General features: G+C 43.2%; 1 protein-coding gene across 2 annotated transcripts in view; it reads left to right on the plus strand.

Annotated features, from left to right (window-relative positions):
* The window catches only part of LOC126292286 (protein Dr1), a 33438-nt gene extending 25509 nt beyond the window's left edge, over positions 1-7929 (plus strand). For both annotated transcript variants that reach the window (XM_049986202.1, XM_049986203.1), the window contains exons 3-4: positions 4880-5043; positions 7077-7929. In XM_049986202.1, coding sequence (XP_049842159.1) covers positions 4880-5043; positions 7077-7193 — 281 coding nt within the window. In that variant the 3' untranslated portion in view covers positions 7194-7929. The remainder of the gene's footprint in view (positions 1-4879; positions 5044-7076) is intronic.
* The last annotated feature ends 9024 nt before the right edge of the window (positions 7930-16953 follow it).

The raw sequence follows: 16953 nt of genomic DNA on the forward strand, positions 1-16953 counted from the left end.
AGCCACATTAATAGTCTTATCCAGTCCAGGGAAGTATCCTGTCACAAGTGGGGCACTTTTGGGGTTCTTGTGTGAGAGGTTCTGGGTTTGAGGGGATATGGAAGTGGCTCTGGTTATTTGCTTCTGTACCAGGTCGGGAGGGTAGTTGCGGGATGCGAAAGCTGTTTTCAGGTTGTTGGTGTAATGGTTCAGGGATTCAGGACTGGAGCAGATTCGTTTGCCACGAAGGCCTAGACTGTAGGGAAGGGACCGTTTGATATGGAATGGGTGGCAGCTGTCATAATGGAGGTACTGTTGCTTGTTGGTGGGTTTGATGTGGACGGATGTGTGAAGCTGGCCATTGGACAGATGGAGGTCAATGTCAAGGAAAGTGGCATGGGATTTGGATTAGGACCAGGTAAATCTGATGGAACCAAAGGAGTTGGGGTTGGAGAGGAAATTCTGGAGTTGTTCTTCACTGTGAGTCCAGATCATGAAGATGTCATCAATAAATCTGTACCAAACTTTGGGTTGGCAGGCTTGGGTAACCAAGAAGGCGTCCTCTAAGCGACCCATAAATAGGCTGGCATACGAGGGGACCATCCTGGTACCCATGGCTGTTCCCTTTAATTGTTGGTATGTCTGGCATTCAAAAGTGAAGAAATTGTGGGTCAGGATGAAGCTGGCTTCCTTTCACACCGATCACCTGCCACCCTACCTAAAACCTCTTTCCTCGTCACCTTAGCCAGCTTCGCATCCCGCAACTACCCTCCCGACCTGGTACAGAAGCAGATAATCAGAGCCACTTCCTCATCCCCTCAAACCCAGAACCTCTCACAGAAGAACCCCAAAAGTGCCCCACTTGTGACAGAATACTTCCCGGGACTGGATCAGACCTTGAATGTGGCTCTACAGCAGGGATACGACTTCCTAAAATCGTGCCCCGAAATGAGATCCATCCTTCATGAAATCCTTCCCACTCCACCAAGAGTGTCTTTCCGCCGTCCACCTAACCTTCGGAACCTCTTGGTTCATCCCTATGAAATCCCCAAACCACCTTCCCTACCCTCTGGCTCCTACCCTTGCAACCGACCCCGGTGTAAAACCTGTCCTATGCACCCTCCCACCACCACTTACTCCAGTCCTGTAACCCGGAAGGTGTACACGATCAAAGGCAGAGCCACGTGTGAAAGCACCCACGTGATTTACCAACTGACCTGCCTACACTGTGACGCTTTCTACGTGGGAATGACCAGCGACAAACTGTCCATTCGCATGAATGGACACAGGCAGACAGTGTTTGTTGGTAATGAGGATCACCCTGTGGCTAAACATGCCTTGGTGCACGGCCAGCACATCTTGGCACAGTGTTACACCGTCCGAGTTATCTGGATACTTCCCACCAACACCAACCTATCCGAACTCCGGAGATGGGAACTTGCCCTTCAATATATCCTCTCTTCTCGTTATCCACCAGGCCTCAATCTCCGCTAATTTCAAGTTGCCGCCACTCATACCTCACCTGTCATTCAACATCATCTTTGCCTCCACACTTCCGCCTTGACTTACATCTCTGACCATACTCTTTGTGTGTGTGCGTGTGTGTGTGCGCGTGTGTGCGAATATATACCTATCCTTTTTCTCCCTAAGGTAAGTCTTTCCACTCCCGGGATTGGAATGACTCCTTACCCTCTCCCTTAAAACCCACATCCTTTCATCTTTCCTTTTCCTTCCCTCTTTCCTGACGAAGCAGCCGCCGGTTGCGAAAATTCGAAATTCTGTGTGTGTGTGTTTGTGTGTTTTATTCATTGTGCCTATCTACCGGCACTTTCCCGCTTGGTAAGTCTCGGAATCTTTGTTTTTAATATAATAAGTTTTCTTATTTGTGTTTTCACGCTACTTTAGTGATCTTGCTATTGGCTGACTACATCATGTGTACTATGTTGTCATCACCTGATGAGATCAGTGACATAAGCTATGACTGGCTTATAAAAGCGTATCGCAATCACGATTTCAGTGCTTTAGAAAGTGACGTGCGGTGTGTTGTGGAGTTCAAACTTACACCTTTGTAATACGGAAATATGTAGCGTACATGTTGCTGCACATCAAAGGTCTTCCAAAACGTGTTTTTCCATGAGTTTTGTTTCGTAAAGTGCAGGGAAATTTTACGTCGGTATATAAAACCATAAAAACTTGACAAGTTTTACGGTGCCGAGGAAGAGTATACTGTCACTTAATACGGAAAAGGTATGTTTTCAACCAGGCCCCATCCATGAAAAACATAACCACACTGTAATACACTAATTTTACTGTTGGCACTACACACACTGTCAGATGATGTTCACCGAGCATTCACCATACCCACACCCAGCTATCGGATCACCACTTAGTGCACCATGATGTGTATGTGTGGTATTTGGCTGTCAAGAGAGCAATGTGTGATGCCTTCTATGTCTACCATAGCAGAATATTGTCAAGTTACGTTACACAGAACCCAAAGAAATTCCGCTCGTATGTGAAGGCTGTAAGTGACACCAAAGTTAGTGTACAGTCCCAAATGTATGAGGCAGGAATGGAGGATAGCAAAGCAAAAGCTGAAATTGGTAACTCCATTTTTGTGTGTTTCTTCAAGAGAATTGCCCCAATTTAATCCTCGTACCACTGAAAAGATGAATAACACAAGTATTAACATCAGTGGTGTTGAGAAACAGCTGAAATCGTTAAAATTGAACAAAACTCCAGGGCCCTGTGGAATCTGTCAGGTTCTATACAAGATTTCCGGATGAGTTAGCCCTTCTTGTAGCTATAATCTATCTTCGAGTTCTCGAACAAAAACCTGTGCCCAGTTGTTAGAAAAGGCAGATGTCACACCACCCTACAAGAAGGGTAGTAGAAGTGATCCACAAAACTACGGTCCAATATCCTTGACTTCGATTTGTTGTAGACTCTTTAGAACATATTCTGAGCTCTTGAACAGAATTACCTGCTCAATGCCAACCAAAAACATCGATCATGTGAAACCCAACTCGCTTCATATACTGAAAGCTTTGGATCAAGGCACTCAAGTAGATGCAATATTTAGTGAGTTCTGAAAAGCGTTTGACTCAGTACCACATCTTCATTTATTGTCAAAAGTATGATCATATGGGGGTCTCAACTGATTTTTGTACTGGATTGAGGACTTTTTGGCAGAGAGGTTGCAGCATGTTTTCTTGGATGGAGAGTCATTGTCACATCTAAAACTAACTGTGGATGTGTCCCAGGGAAGTGTGTTGGGACCCTTGCTGTTCATGTTGTACATTAATGATCTTGCAGACAATATTAATAATAAAATCAGCTTTCTGCAGATGGTGCAGTTATTCATAATGAAGTAATAACTGAAAGAAGCTGCATAAGTGTTCAGTCAGATCTTGATAAGATTTCAAAGTGGTGCGAAGATTGGCAACTTCCTTTGGATGTTCAGAAAAGTAAAATGTGCACGTCACAAAAAGAAAAAACAATTTATCCTATGACTGTAATATCGCTGAGCCACTGCTGGAATCGACCAACTCGTACAAATACTTGGGTGTGACACTTTGTAGGGATATGAAATGGAATGATCACATAGATTTAGTTGTGGGTAAAAGCAGGTGGTAGACTTCAGTTTATTGATAGAATGCAATCAGTCTGGAAAGAAGACTAGAGACTGCTTGCAAATCACTTGTGCAACCGCTTCTAGAATACTACTCAAGTGAGGGGGACACACGTATCACATAGTGTTGTAACCGCGACCGTTCTGGTCGCGGGGTGGCCAAGAAAATGCTGCGGTACCAATTGGAGAGCGGCCCGCAAACAAACAAACGGAAAGGACGGACACGAAACAACGATGGACAATGGAGAGAGACCTTACGACAACAACACGCAAGAAGCAACAGAGTGACAGAGACAACCAAAAGAATCCAAGACTTAAACTAGTAATGAAAATAAAGAATGATAAACGTGCTGTCTGTTGTCAAGGCGATGTGTGAAGACTGACGCAACGATTAGACTTGCTGGTTGAGCGAGAGGCAGGTGCTTAAATACTCTATTGGAAGCACCGCTATTGGTCGCAGGAAACACGTATTCCACTATGACCCCTCACACTAAATTCGGGCCAGGACGCCCGTGCCGCCACAGCTTATGGTGCGATGTTGCAGAGTCCTTTAGGGGTCTACGACGTCTGTGACGTCCGGCGGGAATTCAACTTCCGCGGCGCGTCGTTCCAGATCTAGGACTAACAGGGGATATTGGTTGTATATAGAGAAGAGCAGTATGAATAGTCACAGGTTTGTTTAATCCATGGGAGAGTGTAAAGAGATACTGGAGAAACTGCAGACCTGTGAAGACAGATGTAGATGGGAACTCCACTGAGAAAGTCTATTAACAAAGTTTCAAGAACCAGCTCTAAATAATGAATCTAGGAATAAAGTACAACCCCCTGCATATCGATCACATAGGGATTGTGAAGATGAGATTAGAACAATTACTGCACACACACACACACACACACACACACACACACACACACACACACACACACACACACACACACACAGTGGCAGTCAGTCAGTCAGTCATTCTTCCCACACTCCATACATGAATGTAGAAGCAGTACAGCATTGAATGTCTTTTGGAAATGAGGAAAATGGAATCTAGCTTTGTGCCTGCAGTTAATGTTTGATTTATTGTTAGACTTAAACTTCAGAAAGGGCGAAATCAACAAATTTCTATATGCAATTTATCTTCTTCTGCAATACCCTTTTACTTCTCATGGTAACCAAATAGTGGAGAAAAATACCTATAGAAATATTGGACAATAAAGTTAGTGAGTACAAAGCTTGCAATACGTGACTTCATAGTTTTGCACTTTGACCATTTCCAGCTCTGGATCGACTGGGGTTTGGTGACTACAGGGCAGAAGCGGAGGAGGTTCTGAAAGACTGCAAGGCTGTTGCAGCTAAGAGGCGGCGTCAGAGCACACGCCTGGAGCACCTCGGCATCCCGGAGGAGGAACTGTTGCGGCAACAGCAGGAACTTTTTGCAAAGGTAAGAAAATATCTGAACATTTCATTAGTAAATTTTCAGTCTCTTAAAGAAGCTGATACTGTCTTGGGCTTCAAAAAATATGTACTTCAGTTGAAATTTGAAACCACAACCTCCTCCTCCTCCTCCTCCTCCTCCTTCTTCTTCAGTCCGAAGACTGCTTTAATAGCACTGTAAGTATCACTCGCCAGTGCACGCCATACTTCAGAACCAAACCCAAGCAAGAACTAACTTTGTCAGTTGACTAGATACAACCACTTTTCAGTTCAGAGTAGTTCCCAGTATTCAGAACTTGAAAAGTGATGTTTTTGTCAGCGGCCACCACTGCTTGTTAAATTCATAGATAGTGAGAAGGAGAGGACTGACAGTTAAGGTGATGGACTGTCCAAAGAAAAATATTAATTTTGAACAAGTCAATAGTGGTATGATAGTGAGCAGGGTGGGATTAAAATGTGCACCCTGGAGGAGGAGGAGGAAGAAGATGAAGAGAAAGAACAAAAGTGTAGTTCGTGAAAAGCCTATTGACACTTGATAAGTGTTGTTGAGAAGAAATTTCTGCTATGTGATGAGCAGTATAAATACCAACTTGTAAAAATTTCATACTGGCTACAAACACTGAGGGTGTCAAAGACCATTGCACTGCATGCTGATGTTGGTAACTTGTCGATGTTGGTCATGGCCAATCTGGTGATAGTATATGATACCCAGTGAGAATTACGTTTTTTTTTTTAAGAAGGTGGGAATTGATTATATTTGTTTTCAATATGGAGAGCTCCGGAATAACTTTCACTGATGTGGTTATTATAAGTTTTAAGATTGGCTACTAATTTTCATATTTCTTTGGTGACTCATAAAAGCTAGATGTCCTGACGCAATGGTTAGTAGCAAAGCCTGAGAACTAGTCTGGAATGTGGCAACAGATGTGAGTGGAAGAAGAATAGGTGTGCTGAAACTTATCTCTAGTATAAGCCAAGGCCTAGGGAAGGTTTGAATGTGCTAATTTGCTTGCAAGTTGGCAAAGCTTATGAATCTCGATCTCAATACAAAAATAAGATTACTGCAGTAGATTGACGCGTATTACAGTCAGAGGTGCTCATTTGTGCTTGTCTAAATTATTTTTGATTTTGATGTAAATTCCAAAAATGTGGTTAAACTCTAACTAGAGAGAACAAAAGACCAGTTAACTTTAGTTATGAGCCATAGAAAATTATGACTGAGCATTCTGTCTGTCTCCCGACAACTGACTCAAGATTTTTCATATTCATTGTCTGTTGTTCAACAAGTGGGACTTTGTTACCAACATCAGCCATGAACACCAGAAGTGCACTTTTACCCTTTACAGCTTTTGTCACGTGCAACTGAGCAGACTCTGCAGACTAATTTCCATATACATATTTTTTTCTTAAAGTGTCACAATAAGTGAGTCATCCTATTCAAAGGAGATGAGTGGGGGGGGAAAAAAAGGCCATTTCACATTCGACATTTATTTTTAAAAAAATCAAAATTTTAGTGTCATTAGTTCATGTGAAATGTGCAATTGTGCACAACATACTCTGAGTAAATGTCATCTCAGTAATAGTGTTTGAAGAGTATTGTCAAAGAAAGAGAGCTGCATTGGCATACAGGCACATAGTGTGACTGTGCTCAGCTTGTAAGAATTAAGGAAAGAGGCAAGTGTGCTGGTCAGTAAGGATGAGATTTTTGGCAGTTTTCCATATTCTCATTAAACATTGGGCTGGTTCCCACATCCTGCCTCAGATACATAATGTGCAGACACTTCGGACAATGATGTCACTTTAGGTGCAATCAGGAGGACTGCACAGATTCCTCTCAGAGAGGCCGGCAGCAATTATAAAATGCCTTTGGGAATGGAGTACCCCTAATTATGGGAATTTGTGGGTGCATGAATGAATTTATGCTATTTGAAGCTGTCCAGTGTGTGTTCTATGAGTCTGTTAACCCACACAATAACCATTTTCACAGAAAATGCTGATTTCTGTTTGGCATTTAATAATAGTATAACTTTCCTTTGACAGGCACGCGAAGAACAGGTAGCAGCTGAACAGGCACAATGGCAACATTTCCAAGCTGCTGTGCAGTTGGCGACAATGCAACAACAGCAACAGGATGACGATCTGGATGAGGACTACTGAGACCACACAGTTGATACTATCTGTAACAGTTACCGGGCTGCTGGCTCGCATCGTTTGGAAGAAGTACAACCGTATCTAATGTAACTGGGAAGTGGAATGAATAGTATATCTCTGCAATTAACAATAAAAATGTTAAGCTTGATGAGCCTGTAATACGTTTTATATATTAATTGCTTATGCCCTGCTGTAAATTGTAAAACTGGGCTTCTTGTGAATTTGTGATTTGCAGTCCCTTTACCCCAGCCTACATCATACTTCCAGTGAAGAGATTCCTATCGTGTCTGCATTTGTTTGCTAGAATGAGTAATTTTCCCTCTCTTGCTGTGCCTTAAAGCCAGCAAAAAGGATTACCTTTAAGTGCATACAACAAGCATTACCATTGTGGTGGTTAACTGCCACAGGTCACTGTACTGTTAATTTAAAAAAAAAAAAAAAAAAAAAGTAATTCTCCAAAGAGGGAAAACATTTGAAAGTACTGAGCCATTCCTCCATATATTACAAATTTTGTTATTTGATACTGCCTGGTATCAGTTCAAGAGCGGTGTCTATATTTCTTGCTTAAATTTGTAATATGAGTGATTGCTATAATATTTTTTTGCTGCAGTGACACATCATCACTGTATGCTTACAATTGCTCAAGATACAATTTTTCTATGTGCCACAGCTCTCAGGTTTATTGGTATATTTTTGATTACTGAATATGCTCATATGATGAATAAAGCTACAATGAAAGTAATATACAGCTCTTTTATTACTGTCCTTCCATGTATACGAGATAATAAGTGAGGGCTCTCATTTACATCTCAAAGTGCTATGATGTAACATTTTTGACACCACTTAGCTGACAGGGTGTTTTTCACCCCGTTTGTGTCACACACTTTTGAGTCTCCAGAAAGAAATCACTTCCAAATTAACAGGCACTCGAAATTTGAGACAATCAGATTAGTACATTGTAGGATTAAATTTTTTGGGTTCTCTGTTGTTAGTGGTATACATAAATGACATTCCACTTGCACTGTCAGAAAATATAAATTTTGCCATTTTTGAGATAGAGGTTTAGGAATAAAAAATATCAGTCTTCTTACTAAAAAAATCAGCTAATAAAGAATTTTAAAACAGTGAAAGGTGGCTCAAAATCAAATGGAGTATCTTTAAATTTTGTCAAAACTTAGTACCTCTCACCCCTTCCACTCCCTGCATTCCTACCTTCAACGAGCTTCCTAAAGTCCATAAACCAAACCACCTAGGATGCCACATTGTGGCCGGTTTCTGTGCCCCCATTGAGAGAATCTCTGCCATTGTACACCAACACCTTGGACCTATTACCTGGAACCTACCCTCCTATAAAAGAAGATAACAATTTCCTCCACCCCACAGTTCCTGTCCCTTTACCATACAATGCCCTGCTTGTCACTAAAGATTCCACCTCCCTTTACACTAACATCCCTAATGCCTATTGCTTTACAGCTGTTGATCACTACCTTTCGCAAAGATCAAGTGTTTCCAAACTAATAACCTCCTTCCTAGTTGCCATGGCCAACTATATCCTCACCCACAATTACTTCTCCTTCGAAAGCATTACCAACAAAGAAATCTGTGGTACGGCTATGGCACTCGCATGGCACCAACCTATTCCTGGGCCATCTAGAGGAATCCTTCCTAACCACCCAGAATCCTCCACCTTCCTACATGTTGGCCACCACCTCAAGCATAGGCTACATAAGTACCCCTGACTACATCAAACCTACTAACCACATGCAATACCATCACACCTGCAGTGATGAACAGATTCTCTCGAAATGTACTGATCGTCTCACTGAAGCCTTCACAGACCATAATTATCCTCCCAACCTTGTACAAAAACAAATCTCCCGTGCCTTATCTTTCTAGTCCTCATAATGTCCCAAAGTCTCATCGTCCGGCCACAGACGAGCATTCCCCTCGTAACTCAGTACTGCCCAGGGCTGAAGTAACTGAATTACATTCTCTGCCAGAGTTTCGACTACCTCTCATTGTCCCCTGAATGAGAAATGTCCTGCCTACTATCCCTCCCACGGCGGTATTCCGCCATCCACCGAACCTACACAATATACTCTTCTATCCTTACACAACCCATGCTCCCAATCCCTTACCTCATGGCTCATACCCCTGTAATAGACCTAGATGCAAGATATGTCCCTACATCCTCCCACCACCACCTACTCCAGTCTGGTCACAAGCAGCACGAATCCCATCTAAGGCAGGGCTACCTATGAAACCAGTCATGTGATCCACAAACTAAGCTGCAACCACTGTGCTGCATTCTATGGGGGCATGACAACCACCAAGCTGTCTGCCCGCATGAATGGCCACTGACAAACTGTGGACAAGAAACAAGTGGACCACCCTGTAGCTGAGCACGCTACCCAGCATGACATTCTTCATTTCAATTCACAGTATGTGCCATACGATCCTTCCCACGAACACCAGCTTTTCTGAACTGCACAGGTGGGAACGCTCCCTGCAATATATCCTCATAACCCTTCTGGTCTCAACCCTCGTCAGTCGTTTTTCTTGCCCTTCCAGCCCCATTCCTGTTCCCATTCCAGCGCTACACAGCAATCATCCCACCAACGCACCCAGTCTTTTTACTTCTCTCCTATTCCGCTAGTCTCCCCTCCTCCCACACCTCTCCTCTTCCCCTGTCTAAGCCCCGACTGCACCTAGTTCCTACCCTTTCAGCACCTAGTCCTTGCGCGCTCCCCTCCAGCACTTCCCTGTTCGCCACCCCTACATAGCTATTCCTCTTCCTCCCTGCACCAGCCTCCTTACCCCACACTGAGTTGCCACTATTTTCGACAATGACCTTGTTGGCCCCCGCCTCCCCCCCCCCCCCCCCTGCCTCTCTCCCCTTCCCCCTGAATATGTTGTGCCTGTTTTGTTAAATGGCAAAAGTCCAGAGAGAGCACAAGAGGTAATCCATGTATCTAATGTAGAGAACAAATACAATAATAATTTTATACAAGAATAAAAGAGGAGAGCTCCAACTAAGTTTCCATGTAACAGATATTTTGAAATTGAATGCTTTTTTTTTTTTTTTTTAAAGGAAAAATTGCATGTTGGAAGTATGTAATTGTATGTACGTGTCTGAAAACAGAACAAATGACAAGGTGTAAACTTATTGTGCACCACATCATGCTGTGCAAACTTTATTCCTGATACTCTCACTTTACATAGGTATTAGGAAAAATTGGTGTTACTTAGCAGATGCCTGCGTAGTTTGTGAATAATGGTATCCTCATACTTGAGGGAATGGTATAGAGTTATCAAAAATTAAGTATTGAATGGTAGAGAAAAGTCATCATTTATTTGATAAGGCTATTGCTAACATCAGTCACCACATTTACCAAGTGTATCACAATTTTAGGGAAAACTGAAATGAGTCACAGTGTGGGATAATTGAAGCAAAAACCTTCCGTTAAGTGTGGATCCACAAAGAAGCCATCGGGGATATACTAAGAAAGTGTGGTTACAAGCTGCTCCTGGTTTCAGTATGAAACACTGTCCTGTCTAGTACAAATTATTTGAAATTTAAACTTTTCATTTATGTCCCCATCTAAATAGACTCAAAATTCATCATTGGCCAACCTTAACACAAAGAATAGTACCAGTTCAGCAAGTTAGAATATACTGTACACTTGAACGTGCTAATGTGCTCTGTGTGTTGTCCTCCCATTTGGATGCAACAATGCACTTGTCTCTGCAGTGAGTTACGAATTCATTCAAACACCCCCGAATCTTCTCTGAAAGCTCAACTTGGCTGCAGAACTTGTTGCTGGAGTTCTTCAATTGTATCAGTGGCAGTGCTGTACACTTTACTTGTGAGGCGACCCCAGACAGAAAAATCTGGAGGTTTGAGGTTAGGTGATCACTAAGACTTGACCTACTCATCGTTGACTGTAGTGGCACATCAGATATCATCTTCCATCAGCAGCATGCTGTGTACATCTACATATATACTCTGCAAGCCACTGAATGGTGCATGACAGTTGATCTCTTGCACCATCACCCATCATTTCCTTTCCCATTACACTCACAAGTGAAGTGAGCGAAAAACAACTGTCTATACGAGGTACGAGTAATGGGAATTTTTTAATTTTGTGGGCTTTATACATCCATTGTCTAATGGAAATATGACAATGAAAATTTGGGCCCGACTGGGACTCGAACGTGGATTTCCCACTTATTGTGCACCTTACTGTTTGGCTGCCTGAGCACGACTCACAACCAGACCCAAACATCTATATGTTGTCAACGGTGTGTCTACAACCTATACTTGTACATCCACTATGTATAATCACATACAGGGGAGACATTTTACTTCAAAGTTGCTTACCCGGTGTCAGCAGATAAACATAGTATTGCAGTGCCTGTGCTCTAGATTGCGATGCAATGCTCCTTCAGACATGTATTCTGACCAGAGTTGGCGGTTGGGTGTGCTTCCTTGGGTGTATGTATCCTGTACATTTCTCTTTTGCTGGTAGCTATCTGTATTTTCCGACACTGTTGATATTCTTACCTGGGGTTTCCATTGTTTGAATTTGTATTTCTTATATTAACAAATCATTGCTAGAGGTGAAAGATGTGATAAGTAATAGTATAAACTCTGGACCAACTGGGGATCAGACTCTGAACCATTCAATTTGTAGTCTGATAATTAAAAGAACAGATAACTCTGGCTGACAAAAAAGTAATGCATTGAGAAGACACAGTCGGACATCAATGTAACTTTGTACATGTACATCAGCAGGTACGTAAATGATAACTGCAATGCCCTGTAACAAGTAGAATGATCGCCTGACTGCTTTAGTGTCATTCATGTTTGGTGTTCTTATGAACCATGGTAGGGTATATAAGGGACATGACATGAACTCCATTGGATGTCGAGTGGTTACTGTGAAGGAGACGGAGATGCAGTATACTCGTGTGACCCAGCATTATCAGCACCCGAGATAAGTCTGAAAGGGCCGTTACTGTGAGTCTCTATTGGCTGGCTGGCCAAATCGTGCAATATACAGACTTGTGGAGATGTGGATGTAAAAGTGGCCCGATGTCACACTGCATGGAAATGTGAGAGCAGGTGTACTCCTTGTCAAGGATCCAGACAATTACATCTGACCAAGAGGGACGATTGTTATATAGTGCACCGATCGCACGGTGAACCATTCGCACCTCTGTCTGCCATCTGAAAAAAAGTAATGGACTCCCTGCAACATTCTGTGTTGTCCTGCACAACTGGTCAGAAACTAGCAAGAGCCGGACTAGGGAAGTATTATCCTATCTACATCTACATGACTACTCTGCAATTCACATTTAAGTGCTTGGCAGAGGGTTCATCGAACCACAATCATACTATCTCTCTACTATTCCACTCCCGAACAGCGAGCAGGGAAAAATGAACACCTAAACCTTTCTGTTCGAGCTCTGATTTCTCTTATTTTATTTTGATGATCATTCCTACCTATGTAGGTTGGGCTCAACAAAATATTTTCGCATTCGGAAGAGAAAGTTGGTGACTGAAATTTCGTAAAAAGGTCTCGCCGCGACGAAAAACGTCTTTGCTGTAATGACTTCCAACCCAACTCATGTATCATATTTGCCACACTCTCTCCCCTATAACGTGATAATACAAAACGAGCTGCCCTTTTTTGCACCCTTTCGATGTCCTCCGTCAATCCCACCTGGTAAGGATCCCACACCGCGCAGCAATATTCTAACAGAGGACGAACGAGTGTAGTGTAAGCTGTCTCTTTAGTGGACTTGTTGCATCCTCTAAGTGTCCTGCCAATGAAACGCAACCTTTGGCTCGCCTTCCCGACAATATTATCTATGTGGTCCTTCCAACTGAAGTTGTTCGTAATTTTAACACCCAGGTACTTAGTTGAATTGACAGCCTTGAGAATTGTACTATTTATCGAGTAATCGAATTCCAACGGATTTCTTTTGGAACTCATGTGGATCATCTCACACTTTTCGTTATTTAGCGTCAACTGCCACCTGACACACCATACAGCAATCTTTTCTAAATCGCTTTGCAACTGATACTGGTCTTCGGATGAAATTACTAGACGGTAAATTACAGCATCATCTGCGAACAATCTAAGAGAACTGCTCATATTGTCAGCCAGGTCATTTATATAGATCAGGAACAGCAGAGGTCCCAGGACGCTTCCCTGGGGAACACCTGATATCACTTCAGTTTTACTCAATGATTTGCCGTCTATTACTACCATCTGCGACCTTCCTGACAGGAAATCACGAATCCAGTCGCACAACTGAGACGATACCCCATAGCTCCGCAGCTTGATTAGAAGTCGCTTGTGAGGAACGGTGTCAAAAGCTTTCCGGAAATCTAGAAATACGGAATCAACTTGAGATCCCCTGTCGATAGCGGCCAGTACTTTGTGCGAATAAAGAGCTAGCTGCGTTGCACAAGAGCGATGTTTTCTGAAACCATGCTGAATACGTATCAATAGATTGTTCCCTTCGAGGTGATTCATAATGTTTGAATACAGTATATGCTCCAAAACCCTACTGCAAACCGACGTCAATGATATAGGTCTGTAGTTAAATGGATTACTCCTACTACCCTTCTTGAACACTGGTGCGACCTGCGCAATTTTCCAATCTGTAGGTACAGATCTATCCGTGAGCGAGCGGTTGTATATGAGTGCTAAGTAGGGAGCTATAGTATCAGCGTAATCTGAAAGGAACCTAATCGGTATACAATCTGGACCTGAAGACTTGCCCGTATCAAGCGATTTGAGTTGCTTCGCAACCCCTAAGGTATCTACTTCTAAGAAACTCATGCTAGCAGATGTTCGTGTTTCAAATTCTAGAATATTCTATTCGTCTTCCCTGGTGAAGGAATTTCGGAAAACTGCGTTCAATAACTCCGCTTTAGCGGCACAGTCGTCAGTAACAGTACCATCGGCACTGCGCAGCGAAGGTATTGACTGCGTATATGTAGGCTGTTGCTAACACAACACAAACGGATGCATTTGGAGAGGTGCCACGACCAGTGACAACCTGTGGAAGGATCCCATCCTTCCAATGTTTCAGAGAGGGATGGCGGTTTTACCCCTGGCGTCACAGTGTGGGGAGCCGTCGAGTATCAGGTCGTGCCCAGTAGTGATCGAGGGAGCTCTGACGGCACAACGGTACCTCACATGTTTCCTGCAAACTCACTTCCTGCAAACTCACATGTTGCCTCTCATGTGACTGCTTCGTGGTGCCATCTAGCGACAGTACAATGCTCTTTCATATGGAATGTGCTTCTGTGAACTGCCTGCATGATGCTGAGATATTCCTGTGGTCAGCAAGTTCCTTAGATCTGACCCTGGTAGAACACATGGGCGATCAGCTCGGACGTCAACTCGATCCCTGTGCCAGTATCCAGGATATCGAGGACTGGTTATGACTGTTGTGGGCCACCTTACTTCAGGAGTGGATACAGTGGCTTTAACACACCTTTCCCAACCAAATACGTGCACATGTCCAGCACTGGGTGCAACGTCACACTGCTACAGGGTGACAATTACTCAACTATATGAAATGAAATTGTCATAACTTCTGAACAGTTTGCATTACGACTTTCAAACTGCACGGTATGATGGGAATTAGCTTGCGCATGTGCCTTGTTGTTGTCGGCCATTTACATGTTAAAATGTCACAGTGAAGCATGCATGAGCCTATGGCACTTGTAGAGGTCTACTATGCACGCAAGAGGCCTATTATGCATGCACCTAAAAGGCCAACTGCAGCTTAAGGAAAATTCAAGCTGAAGAAAGCTTGTCCAAGTGTGCTTACAATCAAGAATTTTATCACAAGTTTGAGAGAACTGGCAGTGTTTGTTATGACTGTGTTGGCAATGTCATTTGTCAGAAATGGGTGAAAACGCATGAAAGTGACTACTGAACGGTACGTGGAAGTTTTGGAAGATGATTTCATTCCCATTATCCAAAGTGATACTGTTTTTGACAAGATGTGGTTCATGCAAGATGGAGCTTGACCCCATCAATGCAGGAGACAGTATGATGTCGTGTAGGAGCACTTTGGGGAGCGCACTCTGGCTCTGGGGTACCCAGAGGCCATCGGTATGGGCCTCGATTGATTGTCATATTCTCTGGATCTGAACACATGCAACTCCTTTTGTGGGGCTATATTTAAGGCAAGGTGTACAGCAATAGCCCCAAAACCATTGCTGAGCTGAAAACAGCCATTCAGGTCGTCATTGACTTCTTCAATGTTCCAACACTTCAGCGGGTCATGAAGAATTTCACTATTCGTATGTGCATCATCGCTAATGATGGCAAGCATATCAAATATGTCATAACCCAGATCCGAATATCAGTAAAGTGACGTTTACATGCTGAATCAACATCATGGAGTCGTATCAACATTGGACCAATGTTGGTTCCGATGCTGTTTCACTGATACACACACACATCGGCCGAACATTGTTTGTGTCAACATTAACCCCAATGTGTCCACTTGACCTTAGGCTATCCTATCTCATTGTTGCTGCTGAAAAACCCAATGATTCATCAACAGATTTGGCATATGAATGCAATAGCCTACATTGCAGTTGAGAGAATATGCACAATTACAGAGACATTGCGCAATATTATAGCGTCCTTTCTCAATTTTTTTCCACTTAAAACAGCTTCTGATATTTCGTGTACTGGCGATTTGTCAACTATACTGCTGGGTAATAAAAATACTCTAGGAAGGAATAATTATGCACAAACAGTATAGCAGGAAGAACACAATTAAATTTGTAGCCGAGTTGGGTATTCAGAATGCAAAATTTAGTACACAGGATTGCCACATATGGCAGCAAAAGTGGCTCCAACCTGACTGATCAAGTTGAACTGCACTTGGATGACAAATACAGGTATGTCATTGTACACACACTCAACTATATACCAGAGTTCACCAACAACAGGGGCTCATTCATGGTGGCAAATGTCAGTCTCTCAGAAGCCCACGACCAAATGTTTCCTATCACAGAGAGCAGAAGAATGTACTTGGCGGGTCAACAATCCGTAAACCTTCTTTATCGAGATAGGTTGTGATAGCTACAGGTTGTGACAGCACGAGCAATGTGCAGTCCTGAGTTGCCTCATTGAACAATAATATCACAGAGACCTCAAAGATAGGGAACAGTTACCAGCATTAACATGCCAGATATGTAATGCTTTCTATCCAGATTAGTGGTTATCCAAACAAGATATGATCAAGTTCTGCACCCAGTGACTGAGAAAACAAGGCTCGTGACATCTAAGAAGCTGTCTGTCTGCACAAAAGGCCACTCCGAAAGTGTGGCCGAGAGACGTGTGAACCGCTCAGTTGCTGAGCATGTACTCCAGCACAATGTCCTCAACTTCAAAAGGTACTTCACAGCCTGTGCCACCATGATTCTTCCCACTAACAGCAGCTTCTGAACTACATAGGTGGGAACTCCCTGCATGATATCCTCAGTTCCTTTAACCCCCGGCCTCTTGCTACTCGCTGGCCCTGCCTCCCTCTGCCCCTTTCCCTGCTGCCTCACACATACTTGACGTACCCCACTGTACCTGCACAGTTCAAAGCCCCTTCTCCCCCTTTGCCCCAAAGCACAGCTTCCCAATGCTGCAGCTAGCAAGCCACATTCCTGTCCCCACCATGTGCCTGCACATTCCACAGGCAGCAGTACAGAATCTTCTCCACCGCACCTCAC

This window comes from Schistocerca gregaria, chromosome 9 (genome assembly GCF_023897955.1).
Source record: "Schistocerca gregaria isolate iqSchGreg1 chromosome 9, iqSchGreg1.2, whole genome shotgun sequence".
NCBI classification, from domain to species: Eukaryota; Metazoa; Arthropoda; class Insecta; order Orthoptera; family Acrididae; genus Schistocerca; species Schistocerca gregaria.